The following is a 13891-nucleotide window of genomic DNA, read 5'->3' as shown; positions in this document are numbered from 1 at the left end:
TAGTTTAGAGTCTCCGGGACTGGAAAATATTTCGCCAGTTCCGGGAAATCGAGAAGACGTTGGTCAAAATCACGATGCGCGTAAGACGGTCTCGGCTACTCTTTCAGTCTTAAAGTGAAGTGGGGCTATATTTCGGCCCAGAAGCTCAAAAGTGAGCGTTCAAAAAGTTTTGCTGTATCCATTTCAATGCAAACCAAGGGCATCAGGGGTTACTTAAGAGTCCTCGGGACTGGAAAATATCCCCCAAGTTCCGGGAAATTTAACCGAAGTTGGTCAAAATCACGACGCGGGTACGGCGGTCTCGGCTACTCTTTCAGTCTTAAAGTGAAGTGGGGCAAAATTTCGGCCCAGAAGCTCGAAACTGAGTGTTTAAAAAGTTTTGCTTTGTCCATTTCACTGCAAAACAAGGCCATCACGACTTAGTTTAGCGTCCAAGGGACTGGAAATATCCCCCCAGTTACGGGAATTCCACCCGAAGTTAGTCAAAATCACGATGCGCTTAAGGGGGTCTCGGCTACTCTTTCAGTCTTAAGGTAAAGTGGGCTTAGATTTAACTCCAGAAGCTCGAAAGTAAGGCTTCAAAAATGTTTGTTTCTATTTCACTCACATCTTAGACAATCAGGAGTGAGTTTAGAGACTTTGGGACTGGAAAATATCTCCCAAGTTTCGCCAGATCGAGCCGAAGATCCTCAAAATCACAATGCGCGTAAGGCGCTCCCGCCTACTCTTTCAGTCTTAAAAAGAAGTACCACTATATTTCGGCCAGCAAGCTCGAAAGTGCGCGTTCAAAAAGTGTTCCTGTGTCCATTTCACTGGAAACCAAAGCTATCAGGAGTTAGTTTAGAGTCCCCGGGACTGGAAAATATGCCCCTATTTGCGGGAAATCGAGCCGAAGTATCCCAAAATCACGATGCGCGTAAGGCGGTCTCGGCTACTCTTTCAGTCTTAAAGTTAAGTGGGGCTATATTTCGATCCATAAGCTCGAAAGTGAGCGTTCAAAAAGTTTTGCTGTGTCCATTTAACTGCAAACTAAGGCCATCGGAAGGTAGTTTAGCTTCTCCGGGAATTGAAAATATTCGCCAACTTCCGGGAAATCGAGCCGAAGTTGGTCCAAATTGTAACGGCATCGATCCACACACAACAGATGTTTCAACTCCATTTTATTCGTAGAGAACTAGTAGGTAAAACCTGGGTGACAAAATTACAAAATGTGTCTTGTAATGATACGAAGTGAACAACATTGAAAATACAGGTAGCAAGAGAAATTAAACTTCACATTGTTCATACATATGTTGTTGTTCGTTCTCTGCCGTTCTGAACATCGACACCGTCCTTTGTAAACTAAGATAAACCTGAACGAAAATCTCGGACGAAAACACAGACGCCAAAACGCGACGCCATCTTACAAAAGCACATGGTCCTTTCATCCGCGCAAGGGACGATGGGTGTGAATAGCGAAAACCGCTGGCTCAAAACAGTACTGAAGGTTCAACAACTTTGAATCGCAGCGAATTAATTACCGTCCGGAAATACAGCAAGATAAACATAAAAGTTCCTAACACACCGGGAGGGTGGGGGTCGCTGCGATACAACTTGTAACATTGAACAAATCACAAAATGTCTCCAGATAAACGTTTATATTCAATATCCTTAATGCCATTTGCATTCTTGACTTCGGCTTCAGACTTTAATCCACTGGAACAAGTAGGGCAAGGCGCTGAACTGCCCTTGAAACCACAGTGTCTCTTGCACCCCGGTACTCGTGAACTTTTTCCCCAGTGCGATAGCTCTTGTACTTGACTGTCACCTTGCGCACTTTGCCATCTTCCCCTGGAAAAACATCTTGCACAAGCGCCAAGCGATAATCTCCCCTAAGAGTGTTCTTGTCAGCGACAATCACCACATCTCCTGGACACAAGTTGCGAGTGGCAGTGTGCCATTTGCGCTGTACTACTAATGCTGGAGCATACAGCTCAGTCCAACGTTTCCAGAAGTCCTCCACCACAGACTGAACAAGATGGTAACGTGTTACAATGCTTGCGTCGTAAGGTTGCCATCCTAAGGGGTTAGATGCAGTCGCCCGTCCAAGCAACAAACTGTTGGGTGTGAGAACATTGATGGTTGAATCCACGCTTGGTTTCACTCCAATCGGACGCTCATTTAGTAAGTTGGACACTTCACAACAGACAGTGAGAAATTCAGGTACAGACAGACGTTGGTCACTCACTGAGAAATGAATAGCACGTTTGGCGGCCTTTATCAGAGACTCCACTGCTCCTTGATGCCAGGGACTATCGGCAGGTCCAAATACCCAGGTTGAACCATTCTGAGTAGAATCTCTCTGTAAGGACTCCCTGTCGATTCTTTGCCAGGCTTCTTTGAGTTCCCTCTCTGCGCCCACAAGCTGAGAACCTGGATCGCTGTAAATCTTCTCTGGCCATCCACGAAGACTGGCAAATCTGCTAAGCGCCATCAGGAAATTGCTGGTGTCGTATCCAAACACTGCCTCGATATGAACAGCTCTCATTGCGAGATCGGTGAACAATACACCATATGCTTTGCCACTTGTGCGTTTCTGGACTTCCCCTCTAACTGTGTACGGTCCAAACAGGTCAAGCATCACGTGGTTGAATGCTGGTGCGGGTTCCAGTCTAGCTTCTGGCAGTAACCCCATCGGTTGCTCAAGAAATTTGGCATCGCGCAACTTGCACAGTTGACAGTCCATTTTCACTAGCCTTGCCAGTTTACTGCCTTGAGGCGTCCAGTAACGCATTCGAAATCGAGCAAGGGTTGCGTCGCGTCCCCTATGTCCTCCTACTTGATGCGCACGTTCCATGAAAAGACATGTAGCTGGATGCTTAGAGGGTAACAATCTCTGAAGGGATGAGTCTGGTGTCATCGCATTGTACCTTAGTAGTCGTTCTCCTACGACCCATATTCCACTTGCATCTTGTACAGGCTTCAGCTTAGCATAGCGACCTCCATGACCTTTCTTGCTGCTGCTCTTCTTTAGCTCGCATTCCATTGTTTTCTGAATGTTCTTCACGACAAAGTCCTCTGCGTCTTTCAAGTGCTGTGCGGTTACTTGCATGGCATTTCCTGCACGGAAAGTCTTGTTCCTTGCAATGTTTTTCAACCTTGCCACGACCCAAATGACTCGATTGATGTTTCTAAATCTCTCATAGACAATCAAAGGAGGATCTGCCCTGGCTACCGCCGTACTACACATCTTCTCTCCAGGGAGCACTTCTTCCTTCTGCAGACCAGACTTGAGTCCCCACTCTTCAACAGGCTTGTACAGGATAGGTGGGCCATTCCACCAGTGGGAGTCTTGATCGAGCTCCTCAGGGGTGCGTCCACGGGTCAACCAATCTGCGGGGTTGTGATAACCTGACATCCAGGCCCAACGGGACATATCACCATTCGTTGCGGCTTGAATTTCTCCAATTCTAACTCCTTCATACACCTTGAAGCGAGTACTGGTCTTGTTGATCATACTCAAAACAGTTTCAGAGTCCACAATTTGCCACACCTCTTCAAATTCGAGCCTCATCTCCTTTTCTATGACCTTTCTACCTCGCTTGGACAATACAGCAGCATTTAACTCCATCTGAGGAGTAGACAACTTATTCACTGGGGCGATACGACACTTTGCCATGATAAGTCGACACCAATAGTCCCCGCTGTTTAGGCGCCATCTGATGTAGGCTGCAAAACCATAGGCGAGGTCACTACCATCACTGAAGATGATAAGCCATGGTCGGCCAACAGAGTCGGGTGGTCGTAAACAACGATTCAAACTAAGCTGCTCGAGCTGGAACAGGGAACAGAAGAAGTGAACCCACTTGGACCGTAGGTGGGTTGGAAGCGGATCGTCCCATCCAAGCTTTAGGGACCACGTTTCGCGCAGGTAAATCTTTCCCAGCAGAGTGTAGGGGCACACAAGTCCAAGAGGATCAAAGATCATCATAACCTGCGACAGAACAATTCTTCTTGTCCACACAAGTGGTAGGCCTTTTGGCAAATCAGCTTTCTTGAGGTTTGGGCCTGTGTGTGTTCCTTTCTTCTTCTTGCTGAAGTTGAGAGTGACTTCGAACACCATGGTATCTTCCACTGGATTCCAGCCAAGGCCCAATACCCTCAGGTTGCTATCAGTTCCTTTCAACATGTTTGGGTGCGTGCGTACAGTACCATCAGGTGCAACAAGTGTGTCAACGTTGTCAGACAACATTTCGCCGGTGCGAGGACTTGATTCTCCAGTAAACTGCCAACACTTGACTGCAAAGCCTCCCTTCGCAAGCATGTCTTCTGTTTCACGAGCAATTTTCAATGCTTCAGGTGTACTTGGTTGAGAGTCAATTAAATCATCTACATAGCTGGATCTCTTCAGGAGGTTGGCAGCCTTTGGACTGTCAGTTTCAAACATATCTGCAGTCTTGTACATAGCTTCAGTGCTAATAGCCGGGGCTGGAGTGTCGCCCATATTGACTCGTGTCATCATATACACATCGGGTTCTTGGTCAATTTTCAAATCACGCCACAGGAACCGATGACAATGTTGCTCCAAGGGCTTCAAGTGGATAGAGTGGAACATTTTACGAATGTCTCCCACAAGAGCAACCTGCTCCTCCCTCCAGCGCAGCAATATGCCAATTAGATTGTTCATGTAACAGTCCGGTCCCTTAGCTAAACAGGAATTAAGAGACATTCCTTGGCACACTTGACTGGAATTAAATACGATTCGCACAGGTGTGGAGTGTGACCGTGTGTTGACCACTGCCAGGTGGGAGATGTAAAACTTAGGACCACTCCATTCTTGCAGTTCTTTCTGAGACAACTTCCGTGCAACACCTCGTTCCACCATGTCCTCCATCTGCTTCTGGTAAGTTTCAGCCCACCGCTCGTCCTTGCTGAGTGTTCGCTCGGTACTCTTGAGAGTAGCCAAGGCGCTACTGTAGTTATTGGGTAAAGTTCCTGGATCCACAAGCCAAGGATAGCTAGTTACCCAACACTGTTTAACACCGTCATACTCAAGGTTCTCTTGAATCAATTTTAACTCCTGTTCCTCTTTGAACGAATAGGTGTGGCCAACAGTTGGACACTTGCCACAACGACAACTACCACAGCGTGGAGTTATTTCAGTTCCAATTTCTTCACCACAAATGAAGTTTTCTATAAGGCGTCCCTGATTTTTACCCGCGAGGGGTTCTGCAACATTCGTCTGTCTGAGACTAGCATACTTTTTGCTGACTTTGACCAGCTCTCCAGGGTTGGAACAATTTGGCTGAAACTCGGGGTGAGTGACATGGCATACATGGTAAGCCTCATGCTTGATCACTGAGTTGTGAATCGTTTTCACAAGATTTGAATCGTGCTCAGTTCCTTCTCTCAGATCAGGATGGGTACCTTGAAGACAGACTCCAAAGTCTCCTTTCATGATGCTTAAATTATCTCCACACTTCGCCTCCTCACACTTGGGGAACAACCCAAAGTAGTCGCAGCCCAGGAGAATGTCTACTTTGTCAGTCTTCCTCTGTAGAGAGTCAACATCATAGCCAGGGAACAAATTGGCTAAGACTTTAGTGTCCAGCTTGCTGACAGGACCAGTAATTCTATCCATACCAAATGCAGTGATACTGACTTTCTTGCCAGTGTCCGTTCTCAAGGTGAACTGATACTGTCGGGTGTTGTAAGTCTTCTCAACATCTCCCATCGTGGTTACGTCAAGCGTGAATCTGTTCAGTTTTTTGGCCTTGATTCTATCTGCTGCTTGGTGGGTTATGTAGGTTGTGTTTGAGCCACCATCACAGAATATGGTAACATTCTTCCCACTCTCACACACCTTTGCCTGCTGGATGGGATAGAGAGCAAGGCCAGCTCCTCTTGTAGCATGACTTGCTGATTCAGCATGAGCACAATGGTCAGTTTGTCGATCTTCTTCCTTTCGAGGTGCTGATAGAGTCTGATCTTGACCAGTAGTGTTTGAACCTTCTTTCTTTTTTCCTGACTTGCACAGGAGGAAGTGGTGCTTCTCACTTCCACACAATGAACATGGTTTTTTGCTGGGACACTTCTGCTGTGGGTGATCTCCAAAGCAGACAAAACAGGCATTCACTTGTTTGAGGAGTTCAAACTTGCCACCCTCTCCACTGATGGGGAGTTTCTGAAATTCTTTACAATCACTTGTTTTGTGCTTAACCGTATTTCTCTTGTGGAAAACACACTGGTAAAACTGTTTTTGGCCCTGACCAGTTCCTGTTCCATGATGTGTCAGCCCTTTACCACGATCACCATTCCTCGGTACTTCAAGTGTTCTTCTCCGCCTTGGTTGGTATTCAGCTAACCGAGCTACTGCTTCTCTTTCCCTTTCCAAGAACTTCATAAAGGATTTGAAAGGCTGAATTCTCTCTGTTTGGCTCATATCATGATATTTGCGAATCCACTCCAATCTCAGATGGTTAGGCAAAAGTCCATTGACAAAATCAACGTCCCTCATAGTGAGAGAGTTCAACTGATTCAACTCTTCAAGCTGGCTGTAGGATGACTCCACAACGTCAACAAATTCAACAAGACCTCTGTAATCGGTTTCTGAGACTGGCTTGAGCTTATGTAAATCCTCTAGTGCTGCTTGAACAGTGGCACTGGTATCATCATAGTAATCTTCCAACTTCTTCCACATTATATCATAAGCCTCTGGTTTGGTGACATACACTGACTTGATCCTTTGACTAGCTTCACCTTTCACTGACCTCTTGAGTTCGTGAGCTAAGGCTGTTTTGTTTTTGATTGCACCTTCTGCCAACTGCTTCCAGACTGTTTTAAACTCTGGCCAAGCTTTTCTCTGGCCAGAAAAGGTGGGAAGTGACATTTTCTTGAGGTGAACACCTGGTGTGTCTGCAGAGCTGTTTCCACTGCTTTGAGCTGGCATACCATGACTACTAAGCTGATACGGAGACACATTCATTAACTGTCCAGGATAACCATGTCCTCCTGCTGACTGTTGAACAAATGAGTGTGGCAACCAATACTGTTGGGCCGGGGGACTACTGAAACTAGCGGAACTAATGGGATCAAACCCCATCAAATCATTTGCTTGGCTACCATAGCTCTGAGCTGGCATAGCATAACTGACTGACTGTTGTGGTAAAACACTTGACAAATGTCCAGTGTATACATGTGTCACTGTGGGCTGTTGAGTAGACAACACAGGTAATGGGTGCTGAGGTGTTGGTGCCACACTGTAACCTGCAGGGGTAATAGATCCAGTGCCAAAATGAAAATTGTTGGCTTGGGCACTACTTGCTGATAATGTTACATTCTGTGTCTGTGAGGATGCAGTGACCACACTAGTGACTGATAGATCTGGGTTAACATTGTTTCCTGACTGAGAAGTTCCTTGTACTGGTAATGTAACACTTTGTTCTGATGGATGTGTAGGGGGGTCAGCAGGTGTGGGAACTGAACCCAGCTGAACCACATTTGACGTCTTGGGGGCCTTTGCCTGCATAAAAGCATTTCTGGCCACCGTGTATGCTTCTTTGACATTTGCCCGGTACGCAATAATGTCTAACCCATTAACAACTCGATGATCAGCATGTTCTTCTTCTGAAACCAGGGTTTCATATTCCTCATCTATCACGCAAAAATCATCGTATACTTTCTCTAGTTCAACCATTAAGGCAGTCAAAACATCAACATCTGCCTTTCTTTCAATTGCACCAGTTAATCTTCGCGAAGCTTTGGTCACTTGTACTTTGGCTTTAGTTCTTTCTTGTTTCTTCTCCTCTACAACACTCATGATTGAAAATTACATTCAATCTTAGCTGATAACTTAAAACAAAGAAGTCCACACTCACCGATGGCTGACAACTTGGCGCGAACAAAATTCGAGGTTACTGAGTTCGAAGACAACTTGAAAACACACGTTCAATCTCCCGGTTGGCTGGCAACTTGAAGCGAACAAGATTCGAAGACAACTTGAAAACACACGTTCAATCTCCCGGTTGGCTGGCAACTTGAAGCGAACAAGATTCGAAGACAACTTGAAAACACACGTTCAATCTCCCGGTTGGCTGGTAACTTGAAGCGAACAAGATTCGAAGACAACTTGAAACACACACGTTCAATCTCCCGGTTGTCTGGCAACTTGAAGCGAACAAGATTCGAAGACAACTTGAAAACACACTTTCAATCCCCTGGTTGGCTGGCAACTCGGAGCGAAATACTACAACGTTTTACTGTAACGGCATCGATCCACACACAACAGACGTTTCAACTCCATTTTATTCGTAGAGAACTAGTAGGTAAAACCTGGGTGACAAAATTACAAAATGTGTCTTGTAATGATACGAAGTGAACAACATTGAAAATACAGGTAGCAAGAGAAATTAAACTTCACATTGTTCATACATACGTTGTTGTTCGTTCTCTGCCGTTCTGAACATCGACACCGTCCTTTGTAAACTAAGATAAACCTGAACGAAAATCTCGGACGAAAACACAGACGCCAAAACGCGACGCCATCTTACAAAAGCACATGGTCCTTTCATCCGCGCAAGAGACGATGGGTGTGGATAGCGAAAACCGCTGGCTCAAAACAGTACTGAAGGTTCAACAACTTTGAATCGCAGCGAATTAATTACCGTCCGGAAATACAGCAAGATAAACATAAAAGTTCCTAACACACAAATTACGATGCGCGTAAGGCGGTCTCGGCTACTCTTTCAGTCTTAAAGTGAAGTAGGGCTATATTTCGGCCGAGAAGCTCGAAAGTGAGCGTTCAAAAAAATATGCTGTGTCCATTTTACTGCAAACTAAGGCCATCAGCAGTTAATTTACAGTCCCCGGGACTGGAATATATCCCCGAAGTTCCGGGAATTCGAACGGAGGTTGGTCAAAATCACGATGCGCCTAAGACGGTCTCGGCTACTCTTTCAGTCTTAAAGTAAAGTGGGGCTATATTGCGGCCCAGAAGCTCGAAAGTGACCCTTTAAAAAGTTACGCTTTCTGCATTTAACTGCAAACCAAGGCCATCAGGAGTTAGTTTAAAGTCCCCCGGACTGGAAAATATCCCCCAAGTTCCGGGAAATCGAGCTGAACTTGGTCAAAATCACTATGCTCGTAAGGCGGTCTCGGTTACTATTTCAGTCTTAAAGTGAAATACGGTTGTATTTCGGCCCAGAACCTCGAAACTCAGCGTTCAAAACGTTTTCCTGCGTCCTTTTCACTGCAAACCAAGGCCATCAGGAGTTAGTGTAGAGTCCCCAGGACTTGAAAATATCGCCAAAATTCTAGAAAATCGAGCGGAAGTTGCTCAAAATCACGATGCGCATAAGGCGGTCTCGCCTACTCTTTCAGTCTTAAAGTGAAGTGGGGCTATATTTCATCCCAGAAGCTCGAAGATAAGTGTTCAAAAAGTGTTACTGTGTTCATTTCACTGCAAACCAAGGCCATCACGAGTTAGTTTAGACTCCTCGGGACTGGAAAATATGGCCCAAGTTCGGGGAAATCGAGCCGAATTTTGTCAAATTCACGATCCGCGGAAGGCGGTCTCGGCTACTCTTTCATTCTTAAAGTGAACTGGGGCTATATTTCGGCCGAGAAGCTAGAAAGTGAAAGTTCAAAAAGTTTTGCTGTGTTCATTTCACTGCAAACCAAGGCCATCAGGAGTTAGCTTAGACTCCTCGGGACTGGAAAATATCGCCCAAGTTCGGGGAAATCGAGCCGAATTTTGTCAAAATCATGATGCGCGTAAGGCGGTCTTGGCTACTCTATCATTCTTAAAGTGAACTGGGGCTATATTTCGGCGCAGAAGCTGGAAAGTGAAAGTTCAAAAAGTTTTGCTGTGTCCATTTCACCGCAAACCAAGCCACATCAGGAGATAGTTTACAGTCTCCGGGACATCAAAATATCCCTCAAGTTCCGGGAAATCGAGCCGAAGTTTGTCAAAATCACGATGCGCGTAAAGCAGTCTCGGCTACTCTTTTAGTCTTAAAGTGACGTGGGTGTATATTTCGGCCCAGAAGCTCGAAAGTGAGCGTACAAAAAGTTTTGCTCTCTCAATTTAACTGAAATTCAAGGCCATCATGAGCTAGTTTAGAGTGCACGGGACTGGAAAATATCCCTTAAGTTCTGGCAACTCAAGCCGAAGTTGGTCAAAATCACGATGCGTCTTAGGTGGTCTCGGCTACTATTTCAGTCTTAAAGTGAAGTGGGGCTATATTTCGGCCCAGAATTTCGAAAGTAAGCGTTCAAAAAAAATTGCTGTGTCCATTTCACTGCAGACCAAGGTCATCAGGGGTTAGTTTAGGGTCCTTGAGACTTGAATATATACCCAGAGTTTCGGGAAATCGAGCCGAAGTTTGTCAAAATCACGATGCGCGTAAAGGAGTCTCGGCTACTTTTTTAGTCTTAAACTGACGTGGCTGTATATTTCGGCCCACAAGCTCGAAAGTGAGCGTTCAAAAAGTTATGCTGTGCCCATTTCACTGCAAAGCAAGGCCCTCAGGAAGTAGTTTACAGTGCCCGGAACTGCAAAATATCCGCCAAGTTCCGCGAAATCGAGACGAAGTTGGTCAAAATAACGATTCGCGTAAGGCGGTCTCGGCTACTCTTTCAGTCTTAAAGTGAAGTAGGGCTATATTTCGGTCCAGAAGCTCGAAAGTGAGCGTTCAAAAAGTTTTCCTGTGTCAATTTCACTGAAAAGCAAGGCCATCATAAGTTAGTTTAGAGTCCCCGAGACTGGAAAATATCTTTTAAGTTCTGGGAACGCAAGCCGAAGTTCGTCACAATCACGATTTGCCTAAGGCGGCCTCGGCTACTCTTTCAGTCTTAAAGTAAAGTGTGGCTATATTTCGTCCCACAAGCTCGAAAGTGAGCGTTCAAAAAGCTTTGCTGTGTCCATTTCACTGCAAAAGAAGGCCATCAGGACTTAGTTTAGCGTCCAAGGGACTGCAAAATGTTCCCCAAGTTCCGGGAGATCCACCCGAATTTTGTCAAAATCACAATGCGCGTAAGGTGGTCTCGGTTACTCTTTAAGTCCTAAAGTAAAGTGGGGCTTTATTTCGGCCAGGAAGCTCGAAGGTGAGCGTTCAAAAAGTTTTGCTCTGTCCATTTCACTGCAAACCAAGGCCATCAGGAGTTAGTTTAGAGTCCCCGGGACTGGAAAATATTCTCCAAGTTCCAGGAAATGGCGCCGAAGTTGATGAAAATTACGATGCGCGTAACGGGCTCTCGGCTATTCTTTCAGTCTTAAATTTAAGTAGGGCTATATTTCGGCCCTGAAGCTCGAAGGTGAGCGTTCAGAATGTTTTGCTGTGTTCATTAAACTGCAAACCAAGGTCATCGAGAGTTAGTTTAGGGTCCCCGGGACTTTAAATTATTCGCCAACTTCCGGGAAATCGAGCAAAAGTGGCCCAAAATCACGATGCGCGTAAGGCGGTCTCGGCTACTCTTTCAGTCTTAAAATTAAGGGGGGCTATATTTCGACCTACAAGCTCGAGACCGGGCGTGCGCTAATTTTACCTGTGTCCATTTCACTGACATCTTAGGCCATCCGGAGTTAGTTTAGAGTCCTTGGGACTAAAAAATATGTCCCAAATTCTGGCAGATCGAGCCAAAGTTGCTAGAAATCACGATGCGCGTAAGGCGGTCTCGGCTACTCTTTCAGTCTTAAAATGAAGTGGGGCTATATTTCGGCCGACAAGCTCAACACCGAGCGTGCGCTCCTTTTGCCTGTGTACATATCACTGAAAACTAAGTTCATCAGGAGTTAGCATAGAGTCCTCGGGACTGGAAAATATTGCCCGAATTCCGGCAAATCGAGCCAAAGATGCTCAAAATCACGATGCGCTTAAGGGGGTCTCGGCTACTCTTTCAGTCTTAAGGTAAAGTGGGCTTAGATTTAACTCCAGAAGCTCGAAAGTAAGGGTTCGAAAATGTTTGTTTTTTTATTTCACTCACATCTTAGACAATCAGGAGTGAGTTTAGAGACTTTGGGACTGGAACATATCTCCCAAGTTTCGCCAGATCGAGCCGAAGATCCTCAAAATCACATTGCGTGTAAGGCGCTCCCGCCTACTCTTTCAGTCTTAAAAAGAAGTAGGGCTATATTTCGGCCAGCAAGCTCGAAAGCGCGCGTTCAAAAAGTGTTCCTGTGTCCGTTTCACTGGAAAGCAAGGGCATCAGGGATTAGTTTAGAGTCCTCGATACTGGAAAATATCCCCCTAGTCGCGGCAAATCGAGCCGAAGTATCCCAAAATCACGATGCGCGTAAGGCGGTCTCGGCTACTCTTTCAGTGTTAAAGTTAAGTGGGGCTATATTTCGACCCATAAGCTCGAAAGTGAGCGTTCAAAAAGTTTTGCTGTGTCCATTTAACTGCAAACTAAGGCCATCGGAAGTTAGTTTAGCTTCCCCGGGAATTGAAAATATTCGCCAACTTCCGGGAAATGGAGCCGAAGTTGGTCAAAATCACGATGCACGTAAGGCGGTCTCGGCTACTCTTTCAGTCTTAAAGTGAAGTAGGGCTATATTTCGGCCGACAAGCTCGAAAGTGAGCGTTCAAAAAAATGTGCTGTGTCGATTTTACTGCGAACCAAGGCCATCAGCAGTTAGTTTAGAGTCCTCCGGTCTGGAATATATCCCCGAAGTTCCGGGAATTCGAACGGAGGTTGGTCAAAATCACGATGCGCCTAAGACGGTCTTGGTTACTCTTTCAGTCTTAAAGTAAAGTGGGGCTATATTGCGGCCCAGAAGCTCGAAAGTGACCCTTTAAAAAGTTACGCTTTCTGCATTTAACTGCAAACCAAGGCCATCAGGAGTTACTTTAAAGTCCCCCGGACTGGAAAATATCCCCCAAGTTCCGGGAAATCGAGCTGAACTTGGTCAAAATCACGATGCTCGTAAGGCGGTCTCGGCTACTATTTCAGTCTAAAAGTGAAATACGGTTGTATTTCGGCCCAGAAGCTCGAAACTGAGCGTTCAAAAAGTTTTCCTGCGTCCATTTCACTGCTAACCAAGGCCATCCGGAGTTAGTTTAGAGTCCCCGGGACTTGAAAATATCGCCAAAATTCTAGAAAATCGAGCGGAAGTTGCCTAAAATCACGATGCGCGTAAGGCGGTCTCGGCTACTTTTTCAGTCTTAAAGTGAAGTGGGGCCATATTTCATCCCAGAAGCTCGAAAATAAGCGTTCAAAAAGTGTCACTGTGTTCATTTCACTGCGAACCAAGGCCATCACGAGTTAGTTTAGACTGCTCGAGACTGGAAAATATCGCCCATGTTCGGGGAAATCGAGCCGAATTTTGTCAAATTCACGATGCGCGTAAGGCGGTCTCGGCTACTCTTTCATTCTGAAGGTAAACTGGGGCTATATTTCGGCCGAGAAGCTAGAAAGTGAAAGTTCAAAAAGTTTTGCTGTGTTCATTTCACTGCAAACCAAGGCAATCAGGAATTAGTTTAGACTCCTCGGGACTGGAAAATATCGCCCAAGTTCGGGGAAATCGAGCCGAATTTTGTCAAAATCACGATGCCGTAAGGCGGTCTCGGCTACTCTTTCATTCTTAAGGTGAACTGGGGCTATATTTCGGCCCAGAAGCTAGAAAGTGAAAGTTCAAAAAGTTTTGCTGTGTCCATTTCACCGCAAACCAAGCCACATCAGCAGATTGTTTACAGTGTCCGGGACATCAAAATATCCCCCAAGTCCCGGGAAATCGAGCCGAAGTTTGTCAAAATCACGATGCGCGTAAAGCAGTCTCGGCTACTCTTTTAGTCTTAAAGTGACGTGGCTGTATATTTCGGCCCACAAGCTCGAAAGTGAGGGTTCAAAAAGTTTTGCTGTGTCCATTTCACCGCGAACCAAGCCACATCAGGAGATAGTTTACAGTCTCCGGGAC

At 45.7% G+C, this 13891-nt stretch overlaps 1 protein-coding gene across 1 annotated transcript; it reads right to left on the bottom strand.

Annotated features, from left to right (window-relative positions):
- Positions 1 to 1687: 1687 nt before the first annotated feature.
- LOC149096707 (uncharacterized) lies at positions 1688 to 7798 on the bottom strand. The gene has a single exon (XM_089280944.1). The coding sequence runs from the start codon at positions 7796 to 7798 to the stop codon at positions 1688 to 1690; it is 6111 nt and encodes a 2036-aa protein (XP_089137070.1).
- Between the last annotated feature and the right edge of the window lie 6093 nt (positions 7799 to 13891).

The sequence above is a fragment of the Orbicella faveolata genome, unplaced genomic scaffold (assembly GCF_042242905.1).
Source record: "Orbicella faveolata isolate gen_17 unplaced genomic scaffold, um_ofav_v1 contig_48, whole genome shotgun sequence".
In the NCBI taxonomy this organism is placed as follows: Eukaryota; Metazoa; Cnidaria; class Anthozoa; order Scleractinia; family Merulinidae; genus Orbicella; species Orbicella faveolata.
Note: the sequence above shows the minus strand (reverse complement) of the source record. Positions and strands in the feature narration are given on the sequence as shown.